Source organism: Melanaphis sacchari, unplaced genomic scaffold (genome assembly GCF_002803265.2).
Source record: "Melanaphis sacchari strain LSU unplaced genomic scaffold, SCAv2.0 Contig7_pilon_pilon, whole genome shotgun sequence".
Classification (NCBI taxonomy): Eukaryota; Metazoa; Arthropoda; class Insecta; order Hemiptera; family Aphididae; genus Melanaphis; species Melanaphis sacchari.
In genome coordinates this window covers 2,664,148-2,687,654 of record NW_020271560.1, presented here as the reverse complement: position 1 = coordinate 2,687,654, position 23,507 = coordinate 2,664,148, and the positions used below count along the sequence as shown (strand labels likewise).

At 23.5% G+C, this 23,507-nt stretch overlaps 1 protein-coding gene and 1 long non-coding RNA gene across 3 annotated transcripts; both read right to left on the bottom strand.

Annotated features, from left to right (window-relative positions):
* Nucleotides 1-4,159: 4,159 nt before the first annotated feature.
* Nucleotides 4,160-8,709, bottom strand: LOC112601806 (pancreatic triacylglycerol lipase-like). 2 transcript variants are annotated; one of them, XM_025349590.1, is made up of 7 exons: nt 8,579-8,709; nt 7,567-7,696; nt 7,283-7,422; nt 6,830-7,087; nt 5,786-5,962; nt 4,859-5,042; nt 4,160-4,311 (listed from the first exon to the last, which is right to left on the bottom strand). In XM_025349590.1, the coding sequence occupies exons 1-7, from the start codon at nt 8,595-8,597 to the stop codon at nt 4,206-4,208; spliced, it is 1,014 nt and encodes a 337-aa protein (XP_025205375.1). In that variant the 5' UTR covers nt 8,598-8,709; the 3' UTR covers nt 4,160-4,205. The 2 variants fall into 2 exon arrangements, with proteins under 2 accessions (XP_025205375.1, XP_025205376.1); XM_025349591.1 differs by having other exon boundaries at nt 8,591-8,709.
* Nucleotides 8,710-14,049: 5,340 nt separating this feature from the next.
* LOC112601895 lies at nt 14,050-23,507 on the bottom strand. Its single transcript, XR_003115066.1, has 3 exons — nt 23,212-23,507; nt 22,933-23,046; nt 14,050-14,213 (listed from the first exon to the last, which is right to left on the bottom strand). It is a non-coding gene; the product is annotated as an uncharacterized LOC112601895 (long non-coding RNA).

Here is a 23,507-nt window from a genome sequence, read left to right as displayed (position 1 = left end):
GGAAATAACGTATTTTAGTGATTGATATAATATTTATTATTTTTAATATATTATCGTTATAATTATTCAAATATTTATGTAATATAAGTGAAATCTAAATAGTTTTACATAATATTATGTGTTCATTAATTTTGTTTGGTTTTTCAATATTGAATTAGTTCTAAGCTCATTCAATAATAAATTAATGATGAAATCATATACGTTAAATACCTTATAGTTATTTTATATCATAACAATGATTTCAATAAATACTAAACATATTTTACATTAAATATATTAATTTTTTTTTTTTTTTTTTAATGCTACTAGAACCAACATAACGATATTTGAATAGTATATACCTATGTGTGGTTGTTTGATTTAGGATGCAATTACGTATATTAACTTCATCAAATTATAAATTATCCAACTTAAACCGCACTTGCACCAATTAGCAAGCATTAATCATATTTGATATTAATATTTTAACCTTAACGACAAAAATTTGCCTCACGAACAATATGATAATTATTAGTCATATAATTATTATAAGATAAACTTTTTGAACTTCCTTAACGATTGACCATCCCTCTACCATAGTTTGTAAAATTAAATAGCTCAAGTTGTATGATTTTATTTGAATTATAATATTGTACCATTGTATTGTATGAACAAAAGTTGTAGACCGTGGAAAGTTCAGGGTTCGTAGTCACTTTTGTTCAATATTGCAATTACGATTATCTAAATAATTTATTATAATATTACTTGTTAAAGTTGTATTTTGATTTTTTTGTTATTTTTCATTTCATTTTTTTTAGAATATTATTGTTCTAGTATTTAAAATGTAAAATAGTCGATGTTAAAATGGTAAATGGTTTGGTCGAAAAATTTTATTTGGTTAATTAATTTAATCATTTATAAGTTTTAATTATAATATTATACTAATTCCATAAAATTATATGTACCCACGTCTCCTAGCAGAAACAAATTATAAATAGATAAAATTTAAGATAACATGTTAAAATATTTATTATTTTTATTAGAGAACATATCTAAGGTAATATTTGTAATTATAAGAGTGATATAATATTTCTGATAAAAATCTAGTTTGTAGTAATAGTTCTTTAAATATTACAAACGATTTACTTATTTCTTACATCTTTTGTTGACTTAATTGATTTTGCAAATTATTCTAATTTAACAAAAGACGATATAACTTAATTTGATTCATAAACTATAAAATAGGTTTACGAAACAAATACCAATGTAAAAGGCAAATTATGCGTTTAGATTGTAAAACTAACTAAGGTAATTTAACACTGTTTTGTATAATAATATTGCTTTAAAGTTTAAATGATAGTCTTACCACTCTTTCCTCTTATAAATTTGATATCATTTTAGCGTTTCGAAAATTTAGACAACGAACAATTTAGTGTAATATCTGAATATATTTCACTAACTAAATAAAATTATATTTAACAGTTAAAAGTTATGTATTTTGAGTAGAAATGTATGGTTAATTATATTATTATCGATAGTATTCTCGAAACTACAAATTGAAATATAATGTAGATCATTACACTTGTACAAAGTTAATTAAATATAAAAATAGATGATGAACAGCTGTTATAATATCAAAAACTATATAGATTGGTACAGCAAAAATAGATTAGTTGTTAAATTGATTTGTCGTTCATTTTTTTTTTAAATCTAGAACAGCAAACAGAAATGTTTAAAAAAAAAAAATAGCAAGGTATAAGCTCAACGTGTTTGATATTTGTAAAATCTCGATAACAGAAAAGTAATTTATTCAAACAAACGAGGAATTTAAAAAGGTAAAATAAATAACTAGAAATATGCATGATTCTCAAAGAAAAGCATTTTTTTTTTTTTGAGCAACGGTGAAATGTCAAGAGTAGGTAAATAACTATTTATAGTGAAGATTTTATTCAAACAATATTCAAAAACTTTTTTAAACTAACAAATGTTATTACATTCAGTTAGTTGAACTATCTCAAACGCATGCTCGTGTTATAACAAGTTAAAAATGATTTGACTACAAAATAGTTAGATATATAAATAAACAGTTATTTAAAATGTATAGAGCATATTAATTCATTAGTAAAAATAATAAAGCTCCCTTACGTATTTACTTTCTAAGCAACTAAAACAAAAACAAAATAAAAATTATACACAATGCATTGGTGGTATTTTCACTTTCATAATATGACATAACTACATGGAATTGAGTAAGCAATATAAATCTTAAATATTTTCGAATCTCCTGAAATTATATTTTGGGATTAATATTAAATAAAATCTGTTTTTACTATTAAAAATCTGTATGAATTATTTAATTTTCACACTATTAGTGAGCTTTTCTACAAAACAAAATATTGTCATCGCTTCTGAAATATAGAATAGTAAATCAAAAACTATTATGACCCAATTTTAAAATTATAATAATATAAGTATTATATACAATATAACATATATACGTACTCATAAGGTCTATAAATCCTCTATTCAAGCTACTTTTACATATATTAGTCTAAGTATTTTGAATAGCGTCTCTGAAGAATTACGTAATTTAAATTACAATATATTTAAATTAATTTAGCTACTTGATTTATTCAACAAACTTTAACTTATATTGCTCTAATTTTACAATCCACTACACTTAAATTTACCTCTTATTATAATATACGAGTATATATTTATAACTATTTTTGTTTATCTGTACATAATATATGTTATATTTATTTAGTTTTGGACTTTCTTGTAATACTAATAATTATTAAATTATTTATGTAAAGTTATTTTTTATTTATTATTATAAATGACACTTCATAAACCCCCACAATAGCTTGGCCAGTGGGACCATTATTGTTTTATGTTACGATGATATTGTTTATAAGTTAATATTATACTAGTTATCAATATTATAATAATGATTATATAATATAAATGATTTATTTTTTGTGAAAATTCGTTTAACATAACTTTTTTATAGTTACTAGTAGTAAGTAGCAATATACTAAAAATACAAAATAATATACTTAAAGCATAATAATGATGAAGGACTGATTACCTCCACTCAAAATCGTTTACTGTATGTAATGATTTACCATTGACTCAAAATATTTAACACGTCATTACAGTGACTAATGCAATTTTAAAATATAACACTTGACAACTTTTCTATAAAAAAGCAAATTAACTATTTTTTTTTTTATATTGTGTATTATTCTATCATTATTTATTTACATAATATTTATTAATGTATTGGTATATATAGTAATTTAAATTTACATGAACTTCAATGAGTTTGTATCGTAATAGGTTATGGAATATTAAATATTAATACAGGATCATAACATTTTTTAATGTATTGGACTGTGTATTTTGTGTAGTGTTGGATCTTACGTGTGCGGGTAATGGAAAGCACTAGTAAGACCCATACTGGTAGACCCGAATTAGTGTGGTCACTGGTCACGAACCATCCGATGCTTTGGTGATCATAATTACTCATTTTTTTTTTTTTTTTTTGTTTATCTTAATTGTCTTAATTAAAATGATTAAATTATTTTCATAATTAATGTACTTATGTCCGAATAGTCATACTCTTTGTAACATTTGTAACATCATATTCAAATAACCTTTGTAACTAAAATATTAATATAAAATTAAAATTCTTAAGCTTTGACTCAATCATATATCGTTAAATCTTAAACATTTTATCTGTCTCTACTTTTTTTTTGGCCCATAGGTCTTATACAATAATGTATACTATAACATCTAACCTTATCCAAGCTAGATAATCAGAAAAATAATAGTTATATTTTACCATAAATTTTCAAAAAAAAATATAGAACATCTTCAAAATACTGTAAAATTTTATTAAAATATTGAAAATAAACTAACCTCCAAATATTATATTAATTTATTTAACAACAGAAAAAAGATTCATTATAACATCTCAATTCCATTGAATTATTGGTATGTATACATTTTTTTAAGTATACACTTAAATCTCTCTCACTTATCATTAAGTTCTGGCATCTCCACTGATTGTAATAAGGATAATAAAATAATAAAAATAACAACACAATACTACCTATTTTTTAATATTAATTGTATTCATCATACATTTAATAATAAATTCAATTTACTTGTTTTATAAAAGAAAGATGTTTATTACCTATAATATACATAATATTATTTAACTATTTGAAATAAGATAAAAATCGCTTTATTAATTCCTGAATTCTAGTATTTCCTTGAGCGTAAGGTGGACTATCGTTGGTTATAAAGCTGTATACTCCTTTAATCCTAAAAATTAAACATAAAATATGGCAATATATAGAATAAACTACGTAAAAAATAAATATTGATTATTATAATTCTTTACATTTTAACAAATGGTTGTGATCTATTATGAATACAATATAAGTTTAATATTCAAACGTAATAATAATAAAGGGTACTTTTGTATCTTACCGATAGTCCATATTATACAATATGATTGGTTTTAAAGTTCTCAGAGTATAAATATAGTGTATAACAGATATTAATAATATTGCAAAATACTAAAAATTAATCGGTAAATGTTGATATATATTATAATAAATTCAAACCAGTTCCCTGACATAAATAAAAGGTATATTTATCCTATAATAACTTTTAATTTGCAATGAAAAAAACTGATAGGCTTTTAATATTTACTATCATAATTATTTATATTTTTTATGTTGATTATAAATGTTTATTACCAGTTCATTGAGCTTAATGTGATCTTAACCGAATACTATCAGAGTAAGCGTGATACTAATACTATCACTATGTATCATATTTTAGATAGTTTAAAATCAATACTTACTCGGGGTCAAGATATTCTCCAACCAATATACTTAGTCTTGGAAAACTACTAAAACCTCCCAAAAATGACAGCTGGTTTAAAGAGCTCGAAGTCGTCGCATAAAATCCAGACATGGTTCTCCCATGATAAATTGACTCAGCGTAATACATATATGATTTTGCGTGACTACAAAAGTACCAATACTCTGACAAAAAGAAATTCTTACAAAACAACTATTAAAATTATATAATATTGTTTTTAATTATAAGTCAAATAAATTATTTACAAAAAAATTGATACCAAAAAAAACTTCATATTATAAATAGCAAACTATTTTAATCAAATGGCTATTTAAAATTGAATAACCTTATTTTGGTTTCCCTGTGTCAAACGACATTTTAAATCTTATTTTTCACGGCTGATTGATTAAAAAGCTTTCATTGTACATTGATCTTAAGATCATTATCTCTTTATTTTTTTTTTTGCTCTGATTCTTTTTAATCTCATCGTTGTTCTTACTTTGATTTTATAGACGTGTATACATAAATTAAGTAGCATATACCTTGTATTCTACAACGCTACAAGCATATAATATGTATCACATACTTATCACATTCTTCTTTCAATTATTTTCTTTCATTACATTTTCAACATTACAATAATTTAAAATCTTAAATATATCACAAACCTTTCACTGTGAGTTTTAGAATTATATAAAAAAAAAAAAAAAAAACTTGCATTATAAACAGAATATAATTAATTTATAAAATATTTTGTTGATTCTTTTCACATATTATATTTTATTATATTTATCTTGTTTTCAGCTCAATATTTAATATATTTGAATTCAGTCTATATTGAATACATATTGAATGGTATTTAAAGATATTATTATATGAAAGTCATACATTTTTATTAAATAAAACTATGTATGAATGGAATACTTACTATTATCAGCACATCCCGGCTGTGTAATTGCACCATTAGCGTAAAAATCAACAGTTCCAATTGGCAGCACTTGTCCTAAAAAACCGCAATTCGTATGTATGATATCTACTACAGTCGCACTATTCTCGTCCAAATTGTTCCACGTGTATTCAAAATAAGGTAAAGCTGGATCAAGGCCTGTTTTTCAAATTAATCCTGTGACGATCGGTTTTATAACTTATCAGTATTCATAATTATTATTTGTATATCAGTATATTTTATTATTAATATTATATAATATTAAGCATGTCAAACTGTAGATATTTACAAACAGTATGATCCACTAATCAATTATGATGGCAATCACTATTTTATAATTCAATAAAATAAGCATTTATTTGAATTATGGATTTTTATTATCATATTTTTAATGCTCAGGTTTCGTAAAGAGAATTTAATTCGAGTAACTACTTTAAACTATTCATTTATATTTCGATTAAAATATTGATATTTTTAAAAATATGTTTGATTAAAATTTACAACAAATAAAGAAAATTTTAAATACAACAAATAATAAGTTAGTATCGACATAAATTAAACCCAGATTATTGTGCGTCAGTTTACACTTCTCCCATAAAATGAAATAGCTTTGCCATTTTTAAACAAATAGTAATTTTTATTAAATATATAATAATTAAAAAATGTTTTTATTTTATTTTTTTTTTTTTTTAAATATATATTGAATATTCAAGTGATATAACTGTTGATACGAGTAACATAAAAAATTAAATAAGCATATTATATTTTTTTAAATAATCAAACTTACAATACATACTATCAGTACAGGATACTTTTTTAAAAACATATTGATTAAAAAATTTTTGTGGATATTGGAAAATATAAGTTTTGAATATGCTTCAAAAATCATAATTTAAATAAATGTATTTTTAAAAGATAAAATGTGATTAAGTGTACTTGATGGGACCACTGTGTATATTTTGTGAATTTCTAATCTTGTAATAAATGATCACGATCGACATTTTACGAATAGTGATTTTTACTTACCAGTAACTCTGTTCAAATTTTTATTCTTTTCTTTCAATAGTTTCCCCACAAGACCAGCGATTTGAGATCCTAAGCTGAATCCAATAGCGTGTACGTACTGAAATTGATCGTGTTTTTCGAGGATCGCGACCAAAAATTGTGTTATACATTTGGCGATTATTGGCAAGTTTCGAACAGCGACGTCGTAACATTTTAACGAAGTCGCCAAAGGGTGATAATCTATCGTGATTATATTATATTTTCCTTGTGAGAAATAAGCTAAAAATATGTTCAGATTTTTAGATTAATCGTCAAATGTACTTAAATGTGTCCAATTAGAAGTTTACAAGTTAAAGGCTAACTTAAAATATCGTCAGTAAATTATATAATAAATTTAAAGTGATGCCATTAATAAAAAAAAAAATGTCTCAATTTACGTTAAGACAATTAACTTATTTCGTGACAAAAACTCACCGTTTCTCAATAACTTATTAAATTCGTCGTCTCGCGATCCTTTGACTCCGTGTATTAATATTTTTAAATTAGAAGCCATTTCAAACTGTATGGTTTTGATTGAGTCTTCCGAAATCTCAACAGGATCATCTTTAATCTTACTTTGAACATAAAATATATAAAAATATACACGCGTGTGTGTGTGTGTGTGTGTGTGTGTGTGTGTGTGTGTGTGTGCGCGCGCGCGTGTGTGCATGAGTGAGCGTTCGCACGTGTGTTTAAGTAAGATCGATAAGCTTACGTACTTTGTATAAAAATATAATTTAATATACTCGTTTGGACAGTTATCAGTCGCTTCAATACATATATTTGTGTCACTGTTAGCATTTGCTCCACATATAAGGATAACGAACAATATAGTTAAACCTGAAAAAACTGTTTATTTTTTTTTGTAAATTTTTGTTTTATTTGTTCATTTAAATTTGACGAATCATTAGTATTCGGTACCTATACAGTTTAAATAGAATTAAAAATATCATTATAGTATATACATATTATACATAAACTTAAAGTAAATGTTATGTTGAGAAAAAATCGTAACGATATAAAAATATTATAATATAATAATGGAATATTCTTTTATACCGCTTTAAAAAACAAACAAATAAATAAAAAAATATTTATGAAGGTCCAACTATTGTAATACTTATATTTAATATAATTACACTATACATATTGGACAGCCAACCTTCGATAATTAAAATATTTGATAATTTTGAAATGTTGGTTATTTTAGCAGTAAATTGTCGATCCTATAAAAATTCTGTGGTAGTTCGAGTATAAAAAATGCATTTAGGTACAAGAATGTAAGTTTATTTTTCGAAAAACAACGAAAATGTTCGTTCTAGACAGAGGCCGGTGCCGAGGTTTCAAACCTATTTTTTTTCAAAAGACTATTAACCAAGCTAAACTAAATTTAACACAGCAGAAAAAATATCATAGATTCAAAAAAATATATAAAAAAACTGTATTCAATGTTTCGTATCGCTTTGTATATATACATAAGTAAAATTTATTTATATTATTTAGTATTATACTGTATTATTATTTATTATTGATGATTATTAAACTATACGTGATTATTATATAATATACATTAATTTTTTTCTTAGAAATTCAATTACTCAGTAATTCAAAGATTTTAATATTTCTTTCCAAATTCAAACTATTGAAAGTCGACTACTATACATAATAAATATGAATAATAATTATTGTCATTATATTATCAGCAAAAATTAATATTATTATCATGATTACCTTGTTCTATACCTGACATAATTACTCGACTGCTAAAAAAAGACGTACGCCAGCAAAAGTTTTGTAGTCAGCGTCGAAGTATATCTGTAAAAAAATGTATCCCTACATGCGAAAAATGGCCACTAATTGGTTTGGTGATAGGTGGCATAATGATAAACGACAACACGTAGTATATGTACATGCATCTATTTGACTAATTAAACTTCATACGTGATCAAACATACGGTTTTTGTAATATTTAGTAAACAATGATTTAATATAATATAACATATCAAGCAAACCCACGGCAATTATGTAATTTGTTACTGCAAATGCAGAGTTTAGATATTTTTTAAATTAGTCACTAAAAGATACAATTTTTAGTTTTATTTTAACAGTTTACAGTAAAAAAGAGCAAATCTTTTTTTAAAAACCTCATATTTTAAATTTTTAACACAGAATTAAACATAAAAATTATCTCTTTGAACTACTCGTATGTTATTTTATTAAAAAAAAAAAAAAAAAAATGATCTTGTACATATACTGTTTTATAATTTTTACCGGCAATATTGAAACCAATGTTTATGTTTGTGGTTGATCTTCTTAGAAATATTATAATTGTTTTCAATATGAATTATTTTTATAGAATAAGTTGTTCTGCTATTATAATATTTACAATTTGTTAAATTATAGGATTGTACAGAAATTATACATATTATTATGATTACTTTGAATCTTTATATTAATTACATTTTTTTTTTTTTTTTAATTGATGTTAACGCAAAGAAAAAATATATATTGATATTATTACCCTGCTTTCACAAAAAAAAAAAAAAAAAAAATTACATTAAAAACTAATAAGTAAAAAAAAAAAAAAAAATAGTTATTTTGTAATAATATGTGTTTGCAAATATAGAAGTATTTCACTACAGTAGTATTATAAATTATAATCAAATTATATCAACTAAAAATCTGCCTAACCTACACGCCGTAAATCGTTTAATCGTAATCGTTTAAATGTAATACGATTATAATACCAATTGGTTGCAAATAAAATTATAGATAATAATTAGTTTCTGTGTGTAAATATTTATTTCACCGATGCAAAATTATTATAGGAACATCGTATCGTTAAAATAATGCGACAAACAAACGAAACTAACTCATTTTATGTAATTTTGAATATAACCCATTTTTGTCGTAATAATAATAGCTGTCTATAACTACAAGATTTATATGTATATTTATTTTCAAATTACTAAGTTATTGAAATAATGTAAGTATAGTAATATCAAACGATTACACAGTATGGTAAACAAGACAATACAATTTCGGCAATCATTGTTTTAATGATGAATACGATGCATGATTAGGACGACGCAAATAATAATAATTTTACAAAAATAATCATCAGAATATATTATAAAAAGATTTGTCAATATTTAAAAAATATAAAGTTGACTTTTTTGTTGGTACAACGGCGTGCTTAAGAGGCATCGGCATTGTTAATATTGCCATGAAAAAATATCACGTACAAAATAAGTAAACCATCTTTGATACATTTTTTTTTTTTATTATTTCAACTCATCGATCCATTATCATTAAAAAAAAAAAACAAACGCATAGATACAAGCTAAATCAATTTAAAAATATGTTCTAAAAATTACAATGTAATTTTTTTTTTTTGAAATTATTTGTTAGTTATAAATTATTTGTGTGTATTGATTTCTATGCAAATGTTTTTTATAACCGTTAAATTCTTAAAATAATGTAAATTATGCAGTCTCATAATTTAAACTGAAAACATTTTTTTTTCAAGATTAACAATCTATAATATTGGTATTTATGACAAACGATATCAGATAGGCGTGGTAGAAATTTAATATTAGGTAATGATGATATACTTTCTTAATTTAAAGACATTTTTACTGAAAATAAATTTTAGTTCATCGCAGTGTATCGTAGATTAATTATATTTTTTTTTCAATAAAGTGTAGATAAATCAAATTAGTCAAAACTTAAAATATATTCTTTGTCGAAAATCTGTATATTTAAAATTTGAAATTTCTAAAGCTTATGTACATAAATGATTTTGTTGTATTTAGCATTTACAATTTGTAAACATATCTTAATGCATATTGTATATACTTGATACTATATTTAGCTTAAAATAATTATGATGACTTAATTACTTGAGTACATTGTACGTTATATTATTCCTATAAATGATAATCGTAATGTATTTTATTTTATTGTAGATTTCTATTTGAGTAATCATAGTTCTAATATTTATACAATTATAACTATTTTGCAACAAAAATATAAAATAAAAGCAACTTAAAAGTACACAAAAGTGGTTATAAAGTTTCAAAAATGAAACAAATTTTAATACTATAAATAAAATAATAACATTTTTTATTAATAATTAACATGTCTAAGCAAAAATTTATTTGCTTATTTTCTTCAAAGTTAAGATAGCTTTAAAGTTTCTGTTAGGTAATAATTGTAAATTATTTTAAAATATTAATATATAAGATTTTCGTGAAAAATTTTAAAATTAGGTTTAATTTTATCTTACGAAACTGTTTTAAGTTGAGTGTTTTGATATATTTATAACAATTATCATCATAAATTAACAATTGAAATGTTTTACTATATATTTTCATTTTTCAGTAATTTTTTTTTAATTTTATGTTAAGGCTATCATATTTTATGTTTTTTTTTATTTTTATTTTTTTTTTGAGGAATTTAATTATTACAGTTATTTAACATTCTTCCTGTTAAATTGTAGGTGCATAGAAAGTTTATTGTTAAATAACTATCTTAATTATAATGTAATGTTATGTTAAAATGCTATGAAAACGTAAATTTTCAATTTTAAATATAACATTAAATATTGCACGACACATTCTTAAATATTTTTCATATAACACTCAAAAAAAGAATAATATAATAATAACCCTTAATACATGTTTATTTTTAATATTATACTTATGAGTTTAAAAAAAAAAAAAAATGAATTTATACATTTTAAAATATTTACTATATAACATAAACAAATAGTTAATTGTCATTATTTGAAAAAAGAAATTCAAAAACAATTAATATTAATGCATTGATTTTATATTTTATGCAACAGAATAAAAAAAAAAAATGGCATTTATACCACGTTTTAAATAGCTTAAAAAAAAAATTTAAAAAAATACTAGTCTTAAATGTTTGTAAAATAAATTATATTATACTATGTTCAAGATAAACAAGTTTATATCCTTATTCAAAAAAAAAAAAATAAAAATAACCCGTTGACTGTTAATATTGTATAGTATATAAGTGTAAATTGTTGTATTAATTGAAAAAATAGCACTTCTTGATCTCTATTTTGATAATTGACTGGTTAGATAATTTAATTTATAGTAAAATGTATAGTTAAAAGATTGAAGTCAAGTACAGAGTATTGAAACTCTAATATCACAAACCAACATTTGTGAGGAAGCTTTTCAAAATAATCAAAATTTAAAAGTAATTTAAAGCCATTTAAAGAACCTTAACATCAACTATTTTTTTTTTTTTTTTTTTTTAAGAGCATACTCGAGGTTATTAACTTATATTTAATTATTAATAATAATATATACATTTTGATATATATATATATATATATATATATTTTTTTTTTTACATAAAGATTAATTCATTGAAAATTTAAAATGATTTAATAATTCCATATGGATTTCCTGTCAAAGATAATTATTTTTTTGCCAATTCGGTCAATGGATGACAATGTATATTTATGTAATTTTGTACATTTCAATAGAGGTTCATTCATTTCCATATGGCATAACTGAAATACTCGGTGTAAAAAGTGCTGTGCCTATCTAATTTTACTTCTCATTTAATTAATTTCAACTAATAAGATTAAGTCAGAGTTCAACCGTTTTTATTTTCAAACTGTGTTCCAAAACATTGTGCCATACATTGATCTGGAGAATAGCCCAGTGTTTGTTTATATTTGTATTTACTTACGTCAACTAATGATGACAATTATTTTGTTCCAACAATAATTTACGTTATTTATTGTGTTTTCAGTTTTACAATAAAGTACCTTTTATATTTCAGGTCTTCGTTGTTCATTTGAGATGTATTAAATTATTGGATTGATGGATAACATTGTCAATTTTTAAAGAAAAAAAAACAATTAGAACACCACTATTAACATTATTTATGCCGCTAAGTGAATAGGAAGAGATGTCAATTTTTGCTTTAACTGTTACAATAGTTATTTGAAATCCTTTAAAAAGGGCCACATATGCGACTATGTATATGATACCACAAATGTTTAATTTAAACTGCAGGATTATAAGCCTGTAAATGACTTAAAGATGTTGTAAAATATATAATATGTTAAATCAATTCATTACGTAATCAAATGTCCAGGTCTGTGGTGTCTATGAAACAAGTGACAATAGAACGATTGTTTGTCTACTCTTCAAGCAGTGTTTTTTTTTATGTAATTGTAATGTTTTATAGTTTTCTATAATATGGTTACAATACTATTTTAAACTTGACATATTTTATATATATATAATATAAATTCTTCTTTAATGTATTATAATATTATAGGTACTTATTCACCATTAAATTTATTTATGAAAATTGACCTCATCCTAAAACAATCTCATGATCCACTTTTAGTCTAGATGATTATAATACTTAAGAAGAAAATGGATATTACGAATAAAGTAAAATACTGTGGTAATATATTTTTATGGCAGTTAAGTGTATGTACATATCTCAGCACAATATTTAAGACGAACATTACAAGCATTTAAATGCTTAATATGTTTATTCTTGTGATCAGAAGCGACAGGTCTTAAAATGCTATTACTCATAAACTGTGATGATACGAATGGTATCATCACATGTATATATCTTAAACATTAATATACAGAAGAAAACGTAACTGAAATTGTTTATTATACATTTAAAAACAAAAAAATAGACACACACACAGCTATCAATTAGTACTATGTTATGATTTTTAGTTAAACGGACTCTCTGACAATAACTTATACTTTTTTCAGTTTTGTCTCTGTCTAACTCTACACATAATCATAGTCGAGTAAGGTGAGAAAATTGACTAATTCACATGATTTTTATTCAGACCGAATGTTGATGGTAAATACCCTATTAAGATTATTGAGCACATAGAATCAAGTTTTAGAGATCCCTACATAAAATATAAAAAATGTTCTATAATATATAATATTTTTATTTTTATAAAACATTAAATGATTCATATAAAACTGGTCTAGCTTAAAGTAGAAATACATTATTTTTTTTTTTTTTAGATCACGAGTTATATATATATTGCATAAATTTGTCATTACTCTAACAACAAAATAAAATACCAAGAAGAAAATTAAGAGCTGTCATAATATGCTAAATATTTGTATTCATAGTAACAATTAAACATATTAGTTTATTTTTTTTTTCACACAATATTAAAGTACAAATTACAATATTATAAATCTATGGTATGAAATTAGAGGCTTCAAAAGAATCTCAAGCATTGTAACCTAAGAACTGTGCTTCTTCCTCTGAATCCTTAAACTGAACTTGATCATCAGAACACTAGAGTTCTTGAACTTGATACTTAATCCTGTAAAGAACCAAGTCATTTACATACATTAAAATATATTTGAATTGCTTTTTTAAGTCATAATTAATATTTGTAACAATATCTAAAATTAAATTGTTTTTATGTTAAATTTACCTAATCTACTTTGAAATAATTAGAAAAAAAAAGCACATAAAATATAACTTAACTATACAACTATAATTATAATTATTTTGTTGATTTTTTTTTAATTGACCTAATCTATGATGATTAACAGTTTTAACGTATAAGCAATTTACAAAATACCATAGTCGTGTTTCCCTTCTATAGTAATTATATGCTTAGATACAAGTGTAAATGGTATGCTGATACTTTTACGTGTTTACACTATACATTTATTTAGGTATGTGTATACATTTCAAGGCTTTTTGGTTCAATTATTCTTTTATTTTCTTTGTTTTTATTTTGTTTGGATTACAACAAAACAACTTTATGTTTCAAATGTTAGCACTTTAAAATCTTAAGTCCTGAGTCAAATACTTTTAAAGTTAAAATCCGGTCAAATGTGGTCAAATCCTATCTTGAAGATTATATAGTGTAATTCAGCTAGCCATAGAAATAAAATAATAAAACTAAATGCCAAAAAATACTTAATATTATATATATATATATATATATATATATATATATATGTTACTGACAATATGAATAATCCGGTATTTTTTTAAATGCCTAGACATTATGTAAAATGCCGAAAATCACTCGACAATATATATAATACGAGCTTTGCCTAGGCATTATGTATAATGCCAAACGTCAATTAGAAAATATGATAAAAATAAACAAAATTGGGTACCATCTTGTTTAGTCACGAAGCTCCTACGATTTAAGTGGTCGGCCTCGATGACTACACCACCGAAAAGAATATATACCAATAATTGTTGAGAACTGCCTAAAGAAGAGGTGACCATACAAAATGTAAATATTTGAGCCGTATTTAAAACGTATATCAGTTGTATGCCAGAAGTCAGTTTACAATATGTCAAAAAAATCTACTACAAATTGACGAAGTCCCATCAGACACAGAAAGTAGCGTTACGAACAGTCGACAGGAACTGGCCAAGGATTTTTAAAATTCCTTTGTAAGACCAAGTGTCAAAATAAAAAGTGCATTTGTCTTAAAAAATAACGTTTTATGCACATCAAAATGTTATTTTTCAACAACATGTTGTAATAAGTAGCTATAATAATAATATCAATAATAATATATATATACACAATATAATAACATTAAATAATTTATTTTTTACTTTGCCAAAAAAAAAAAAAAAATGGAATTTTACATAATGCCTAGGTATTTAAAAAAATACCTAAGTTATATGTAAAATAATATTTAAAATCCTATGTTTTATTTACATTGACTAAAACCGGTCGGCAATATGCATAATACCTAGTCATTTTGCAAAATACCTGAATTATCCATAATGCCAGTAACATATATATATACTATAGGTACTTGTAAAGGTAATAAAAGTAAATTTCAATCAATACTCAATAGTCAAGAACTAAAAATATTGCATCAGGATAGCATATAAGTAAACAGAGGTTTGCTACAGAAAAGCTATACACAATAATTAAAAAAAAATAAATAAAAAAATACAGCCGAATACTGTGATCAAATATGATCTTAGGAACAGCGTTTCTTATATAATTTTTATTATCATTATCTTTCCACACTTGATAGCATTTTAACAATAATTGTATGAAACAACAATGCTCAATCAACTATTATTCTTATAGCACCACTGGTATCGAATATAACAAACGAAATATATAGTAATAATTAGTAAATTATTGTGACCGATTATGGTAACAAATGTGTAATAATAATGTATAATAATTTTGTATTATTATTATCCTATTACAGTAAACATACAATTTATATATTTATTTTGCGGCTCCGTGCCTTCATGTGTCTGTGTTACTTATTTTTCCAGCGGAAATTTATGTATATTTAGATATTAATTACAATGATGTTTTTTTTTTTTTTTAATATATAAATACATTGGATTTTAAATATTTATATATATATTTATTTTAAAACATATTATTATTTGCTTTTATTTTTTAATTAAAATTATGTTTATAGTAGGTATTTTATACCTGTATGATTTAAATTACATAAACATTTCTACTTTTAATTAAATAAATAAAAAATATTTCATTACAATATTTGATGAGTATATTTTGAGCTTAGTGGTAGTAGATTTAAAACAGAGATATATTGCAACCAATTAACAAAAAGTTTATACTTAAATTATCTGGACACCCCTCCAAAAAACATTCTATTCTAAATACACCACTGCAACATGAATATTATGCAATTTAAAAATGTAAATAACGCTAATCAGTGTACACACGACATCAGGATTCTATAACCCTCAATAGTTTTTACTTCCTCCTTCTAAATTATACTAGATAAAAGTTACCGAGAATAAATATAACCTAGTATAATTTTACCACTAGTAAAAATGTCCTACCTACTATATGTTATTTACCTTGGACAACTATAACCTAGGATATATTTTTAGAGTGATGATAAAATCAGTGGGTGTGAAAATCATCCGTTACTTCATAAAAAGTTTGAGAACTACCGTTTTATATAGAATATCATTAATTAAAAAAAAAATAGCCAGATAGCGCAATGATTTGTTAGTCAGTTTGTCGTATTAAAACTGTATTAAAAATGTTATGATATATTTGAATTTTAATTATTTTCTTAAATAATCATATAATTATTGAAATCTGAGTTAGTTCAGAACCATATTATGTTGCATTGCCGAATAGTCGGTTTTTAATTCAATTCTAAAACACAACTTGTGCTTTGGTATTCATATTTATATAATAATTCTGATTACCAGGCTTGTTTAACAACAAATAATATGTAAATTTTTCAATGTTTATGGCATTGCCATGAGCACCTGACTTCATATAAAATTTTATACTTCCACGTATACAGTAATTTCATAGGTTGGATTACACAAAAATACGGTGTACGATGACAAAAAAAAAAAAATAAATAAATAAATAAATAATAACTGTCTCGGACGTTTTGATTTATGTATAATATATGAGAGCACCGAGTGCAAAACACAAAAACGAAAACATTCACAAAAATTGATAAATTGCTTGCGTTTATGTAACAGTGGATGTTAATCTAATGTAAAATATATAAAATACCAACAAACTTCACATTTTATTGTTTCAATCGCGATATTAAAATGAGCTTTTCACGCGTGCGCGCGTGTGCACACACACACACTTTGTCACTGCGCAGAAGCTTATATAATTTTAATAACCATTTCGTTAAAGTAGTAAGTGACCTTCTACGATGAATATATCTAATTTATTGTCATTAATCTATGCTATAATAGCAATTAAATACAATTATTGCCATGCGTAATATACTTTAGTAGTGTAGCGTGTATTGTGTGCTTTATGATGTAATGATATTATGTCATCTGTATAGTGAATAGAGTATACGTATTATTATCAAAAATGGATCAGTTAACTAATTGTTTTAACTTGTTAAGTTAATTTAGACAAAATAAAAGTTAAATTCAAATTGAAAAAATATATTTATTTGACCGAGAATAATAGACTCTACTAACTAAATAAATTAATTATTTAAGTTATTTTTGGTAAATTAATTTTTTTTTTTTTTTTGAGGTCATGTGGCATCGATTTCCTTTTAAATATATAACCTAGTTATCAATAGTATTAAGATATTTTAAATGTATGTGTTTGAGTAAGATTATATACGAATATTTATATAAAATTGTATATATATTTTATATTCGTTAGTTTTATCAGAGTTTAAATTTAAAAATAGTGTTCTCAATACTTCCATCGTCTCAAATTTAGAATTTGCAGTATATAATATCAATATTACAAAATTATAAATTTTGCGTGAATAAATATTATTTATTTTATTTTATTCTTTTTTAAAATACTAATTTTTACAAAAAGAAATATTCGTTAAATTATTTATGGTTCATATAAAACACAATAAAATTATCTAATAGATCAGTTACATTATTACATGAAATAATAAATTCAAACTTAAAGAAGTTAAAAGAGTTTTTTAAGAATAAATACATTTTTATTTTTTATTTAATTTAATTGTATTTAACGTTTTCACTTCCTTCAATTGTGTCTAGCAATATTATTGCATATTATTTAACTTTGGCACAAATATGTATTATTTTTTTTTTGTAATGTATATACATTGTTTACTCTATTTTTGAAATCAGTTATAAATCAGTTATTAAAAAAAAGCATTATCAGATACAACTATTTTGTGTGTACTAACAGCACGTCAATATTATTGCTGCCCGTGTATAATTTTTACCATAGCTATATTGGTAAGACATTATGTACGGGGCATCTGTCATACCAATTTGTTCTGTATAAAAGTGAAAAATAAAAATAAAACTAACGTTATTTCAATATTATTAACTTTTTATGCAAACGAGAACTATTGTTGTGAAATAGCATATCGATCGTACTTTTAAAATGTCAAATAACTGTCAAAATGTCTGCCAATAATTTGTATTATGGCTGCAGGCTGTAATTCGGTTCTTATTATACTTCGACATAGTTCAAGTTACATTTTTATGTGTAAAAATTGTTAACACTTTGTTTGTATAATATTTTAATCGATTGGAATATTTTAAAAACTCATGTAGAATGTATTATTTTAAGTTGATAATATTCCATTACATTCACACTAACGTCTTAAAAACATTTTTTGTTTGTAACTTAGACTAGAAGATTCTTATCATATGTTCATGTGTTTTATATCTATAATAAAGTAACTTTGTATAATATAACCGCAAGGAATGTTACTCAACGCTGTAAATACATTACAAATTGCCAATCACAGTACAATATAATTATCAAGTGTATTTTGATATTACTTCTTTTTCAAAAGCAAAACGTATAGTTACACAAACGATTGGATAAAGCTTTTGCTTTATAAATAATTTACTTACATACGCGAATGAAGAAACTTGATAAAAACCTCTCGAACAAGTCTCAAAACTGCTATTCATAAGTATCTTAGTTTCGTTTCTATGAACTATAAGTGTCCATTTATTTTAAGTTCACTTTGAGATAAAACTTTAATACAATTTTGGAATACAAATATCTTTTGGAAGGTCTTTATCATTCTATTAACTTTTAGACCCATTCCATATTTTACCATTCAACTATTAATACAAATTTAATTTAAAGTTTAAAGTTGGGATTTGCTTAAAATCTTACTTTGATTTTATTTAATGTATAAATATATAATCTTCATAGTATTTTTTTTTTTTTTTTAGTATCTTTATTATTTTAAAGTTTTATAGACAATAATATCTATTAAATATAGTTATAAAACACAAACTATACACAAAGATATCTTTTAACTTGCTTTATCTTAAATTATGCGGTGCTCAAGTTAAAAGACTAAAATTTCAAAAATATACACAGTGAAAAAGTATTGTACTTTTGTGATATCTTTTATAAGCAATTTATTTCTAACTTCTCACATGAATTCACACACTTTGTTTCTTTAATATGAACATGGCTTATCTCGATATTATTATACCAAGAAAAAAGTATGTTTTATGAATATATATAATTAAAAGTGACCTTAGCCATATTTTTGGTTTTGGCATTATAAATTTATATTTTTTGATTGAAAAATTGATTGTTTTTGAAATTTGGAACATAAACCATTTCAATTATGTTTCAACGCAAACTATGACTAAATAAATGTAAATAACTTATACAGTCATATTAGTCAACATTCTTCACATACAGTTTTTCTTTGATCTGTACTGTTTAGATGCTGAATCAAGAACTTTAAAGTGTGCTATCTAAAAATGTGATAGTAACCTATAACTATTTTTAATGTTTAGTAAATTTTATGTCCAACTGCTCTAGCTTATACAAATATCAGAAATTATTTTTCCCATTGAAATCTAGTTCCTCATTGTTTTGGTTATTTATACATTTCTATCCTAACTTGACTATTGATTTAAAACCTATATATTAGGACTTTTGAAACTACCTGTTTTCAGTCAATTTTTTTTTAATTCTATCAGAATTGACATTATTATATGTGCGCATTTCGTTACAAGTACAGTAGACCATGGATGATATTATATTTATAATTTTGTAAATTGTACATTCATATACTATACTATAATTCAATTAGTTGTCAACTAACTTGTATAATGTGCGTAGCATCAATGATATCAAATATTTCTACAGTTGATAATTTTGAATTTTTCTAGAACTAACGACAGTAGCTAAATTCTTCTTATGGTTGGCTATGTATTCAACAATGTGGATGAGTTCTATAAACGTTCTTTGCCTTGTGTTGGCTTTATTTAGGGTAACCATACGTCCCGTTTAAAACGGGATTGTCTCTTTTTTAATCATCATGTCTCGTTGTCCCGATTAACTTCGAACAGAACGCTTTTTATCCCGTTTTTATATCGTTTTAATCCCGTTATTTCCATATAAATAAATAATGTTTGTAAAAAAATATCAATGTATTAAAAAAAATTAAGAAATTTTAAAAAGAACAACATATCATAATTATTATTTTATTATTTTAATTAATTGTAACTTAAATATAATTGGAAACATAAAAAATTATCACATTAATAAAAAATTGTTTGTCCCGTTTTTTTATTTTCATTTTTTATAAAAATGGTCACCCTATTTTATATGTATGTAGGAATCTTAACACCATATTTGAAATAATATAATACTGATAAGTGGTAGCAAAAATATTAATTGTAAGAATACTTTTACAACAAATACTAATTTCTCAAACAAAGCAGCAAATAAGATGAATTAAAATCGATATTAATTATGATTTTTATAAGGCCTACAAGTATTTTGTTTTTTTTTTAAGTACTTATAGTAATATAATGATATTTTTATTGCACAATAAGTTACTTATCTAATATTAAAACTATTAACCATCTAAACTAAAATGTCCAAAAATAGTTAAAATTACGTTTAAAAAATAGTAGATATACTATTTTTTTTGTATTTATGTAGTATTTGTATATAATATATTAAGTAAAATCAACAACAGTTTGCGTGCTATCACTATAGTTATATAAGAACTATATTATTATAATACATAATATTAAGCTATGTATTATTCAATATATTTTTATTAATATAATAAAACACGATAAATTTAATTAAATGTGCTTAATTATTATAATTTTGGATAACACATTTGTTCAGTTAGTACGTTATCGTTTATGCGTTTTTTGGAATACAAAAAAAAACAAATCCTCGATTACCAAGAAATTTGTTTAATTTATTTTTATCATTAAAATAAGTAAATAATCCAACTTTTGTAGTAATTTTTTATAATATATTGTATGACTTATACTGCAGTTATGAAACAAGATATATTTTACTTCACAAAGAGCTTTATGTACCGGTGAATTTTCGCAGTTTGTGTAGATAACGTGTTCTAAGGTACTAACTAAACAAATCTCTTCTATATTAGATTAGATAATTCGCTTAAAGGTTAGATATATTAAACAATAATGGATCTAGTTACATTTATTCGTTTTTTATAAATGTCGTATTATAATTTTGATATACAATTTAAAAGCGTACATATTTTATAATTAACCATGTCTGTAATGCGCATTGATTTGGAATATTTATTCTATGAGTAATTATAATAATACATAATACTATTCTATCCTGGTATATAGTACATAGTTCAAATAAAAGAGATTTTTGATTTTAATGTAGTTTTTTTTTTATCAATAACCAATATTAATTATTTTTGTTATTAATTTCTTTAAGGTATCAGATCTGATTTATCTAACTATTTGCATCATACCTCGAGAAATATTCAGATTTTGAATGAAAAAAATTACTAATTAAAATATTAAGACTTAATTCTGATTGAATTGGACTTTAATTTAAAAAAGCTATGTTGTTCAATCTATAAATATATCACATGTTTTCGAACATTTTGAAAATATATTTTTTTAACGCTAATCAAATTAATTAAAATATTAGTTCAATTTAAAACTACATGTATTAATTAAGCCCCACTTATTACATCTAGATATTATGATTTTGGTATTACCTATCTTTCATATGGTTTAATAAATGTTGTATTGTCACCCCTTTAAGTCACTAGATATTGACATAGTTGAATTAGATGCAAAAAAAAATATAATATAATTTGAGTCATCTAAATAATAAGACAATCTTAAAGTTTTATAGTGATGCTTGTACTCAATATTCAAGATAATTAATGTCTGTTATTAATATAATTTAAAAAATAATTAAAACTGTAATGGATATAATTTGAACAAATTTCTTTACGATGTATGAATATTCAGCTCATATTCAAGATTACTGTCCAAATTTATGGATATTTTCAATAATGAACAGTTTCAAGAAATCAGACGCTAATTTAAAAACAATAAAAATTAAATATTTTTAACTATTATTAATATAATAATCTGTTCTATACTTTTAATATAGTTATTCATAACTTAAAAATACATTTTTGCATTAAGTAAAAAAAAATATATCTACTAATAAAATATAATATTTATAGCAAGCTTTGACCACAGTATTAAATCTGTATACAAATTTGTCAAAAGATGTAATTAATCAAAAATAAGCTTGGTCAAAGCTTTTAGTGAAACTTTACCTTATAATAATGTATTAACTTTTTAGATGTTTATAGTTAGGTCCTTTCAAACATAAATGATGGAGCCAAGAGTGTGCACGTCTTTTTGCTTCTTCGTTTATCACGTGTTAGGGCCTATATATTATTACGATTTAATTCAGGATCATGAATACAGATTTATAATTATAGATTATTTTTACCTTCTTTGTAACACCGGAGTCTACGTGTGTTATTTTTACTTGAAACGATAATATTCTTTCTATCCTTAATGTACTTTAGTATAAAGATATATTTTCTTACCTGATAGGCGTTGATAACCGGATGTCAATAATATTAAAATGTAAATTTAACATACATTAAATAAATTAAATAAAAACAATAGTTCGAATAAGGTTTATGACACTATCTTAAAACTTAACAACGAGTGAAAAATCAATTTAGACTGTTAAATTAATACTCTCTTGCTTTTGAGAATAACGGTGGTGAGCTTCTGTGAGGAAAGGCTGGTGACCGGATGTAGACTACTCGGTTGAGACAGAATTCTTGATGGAGACATGACTGACTTTAATGTCAGAATGGAGGTTCTACTTATAGAC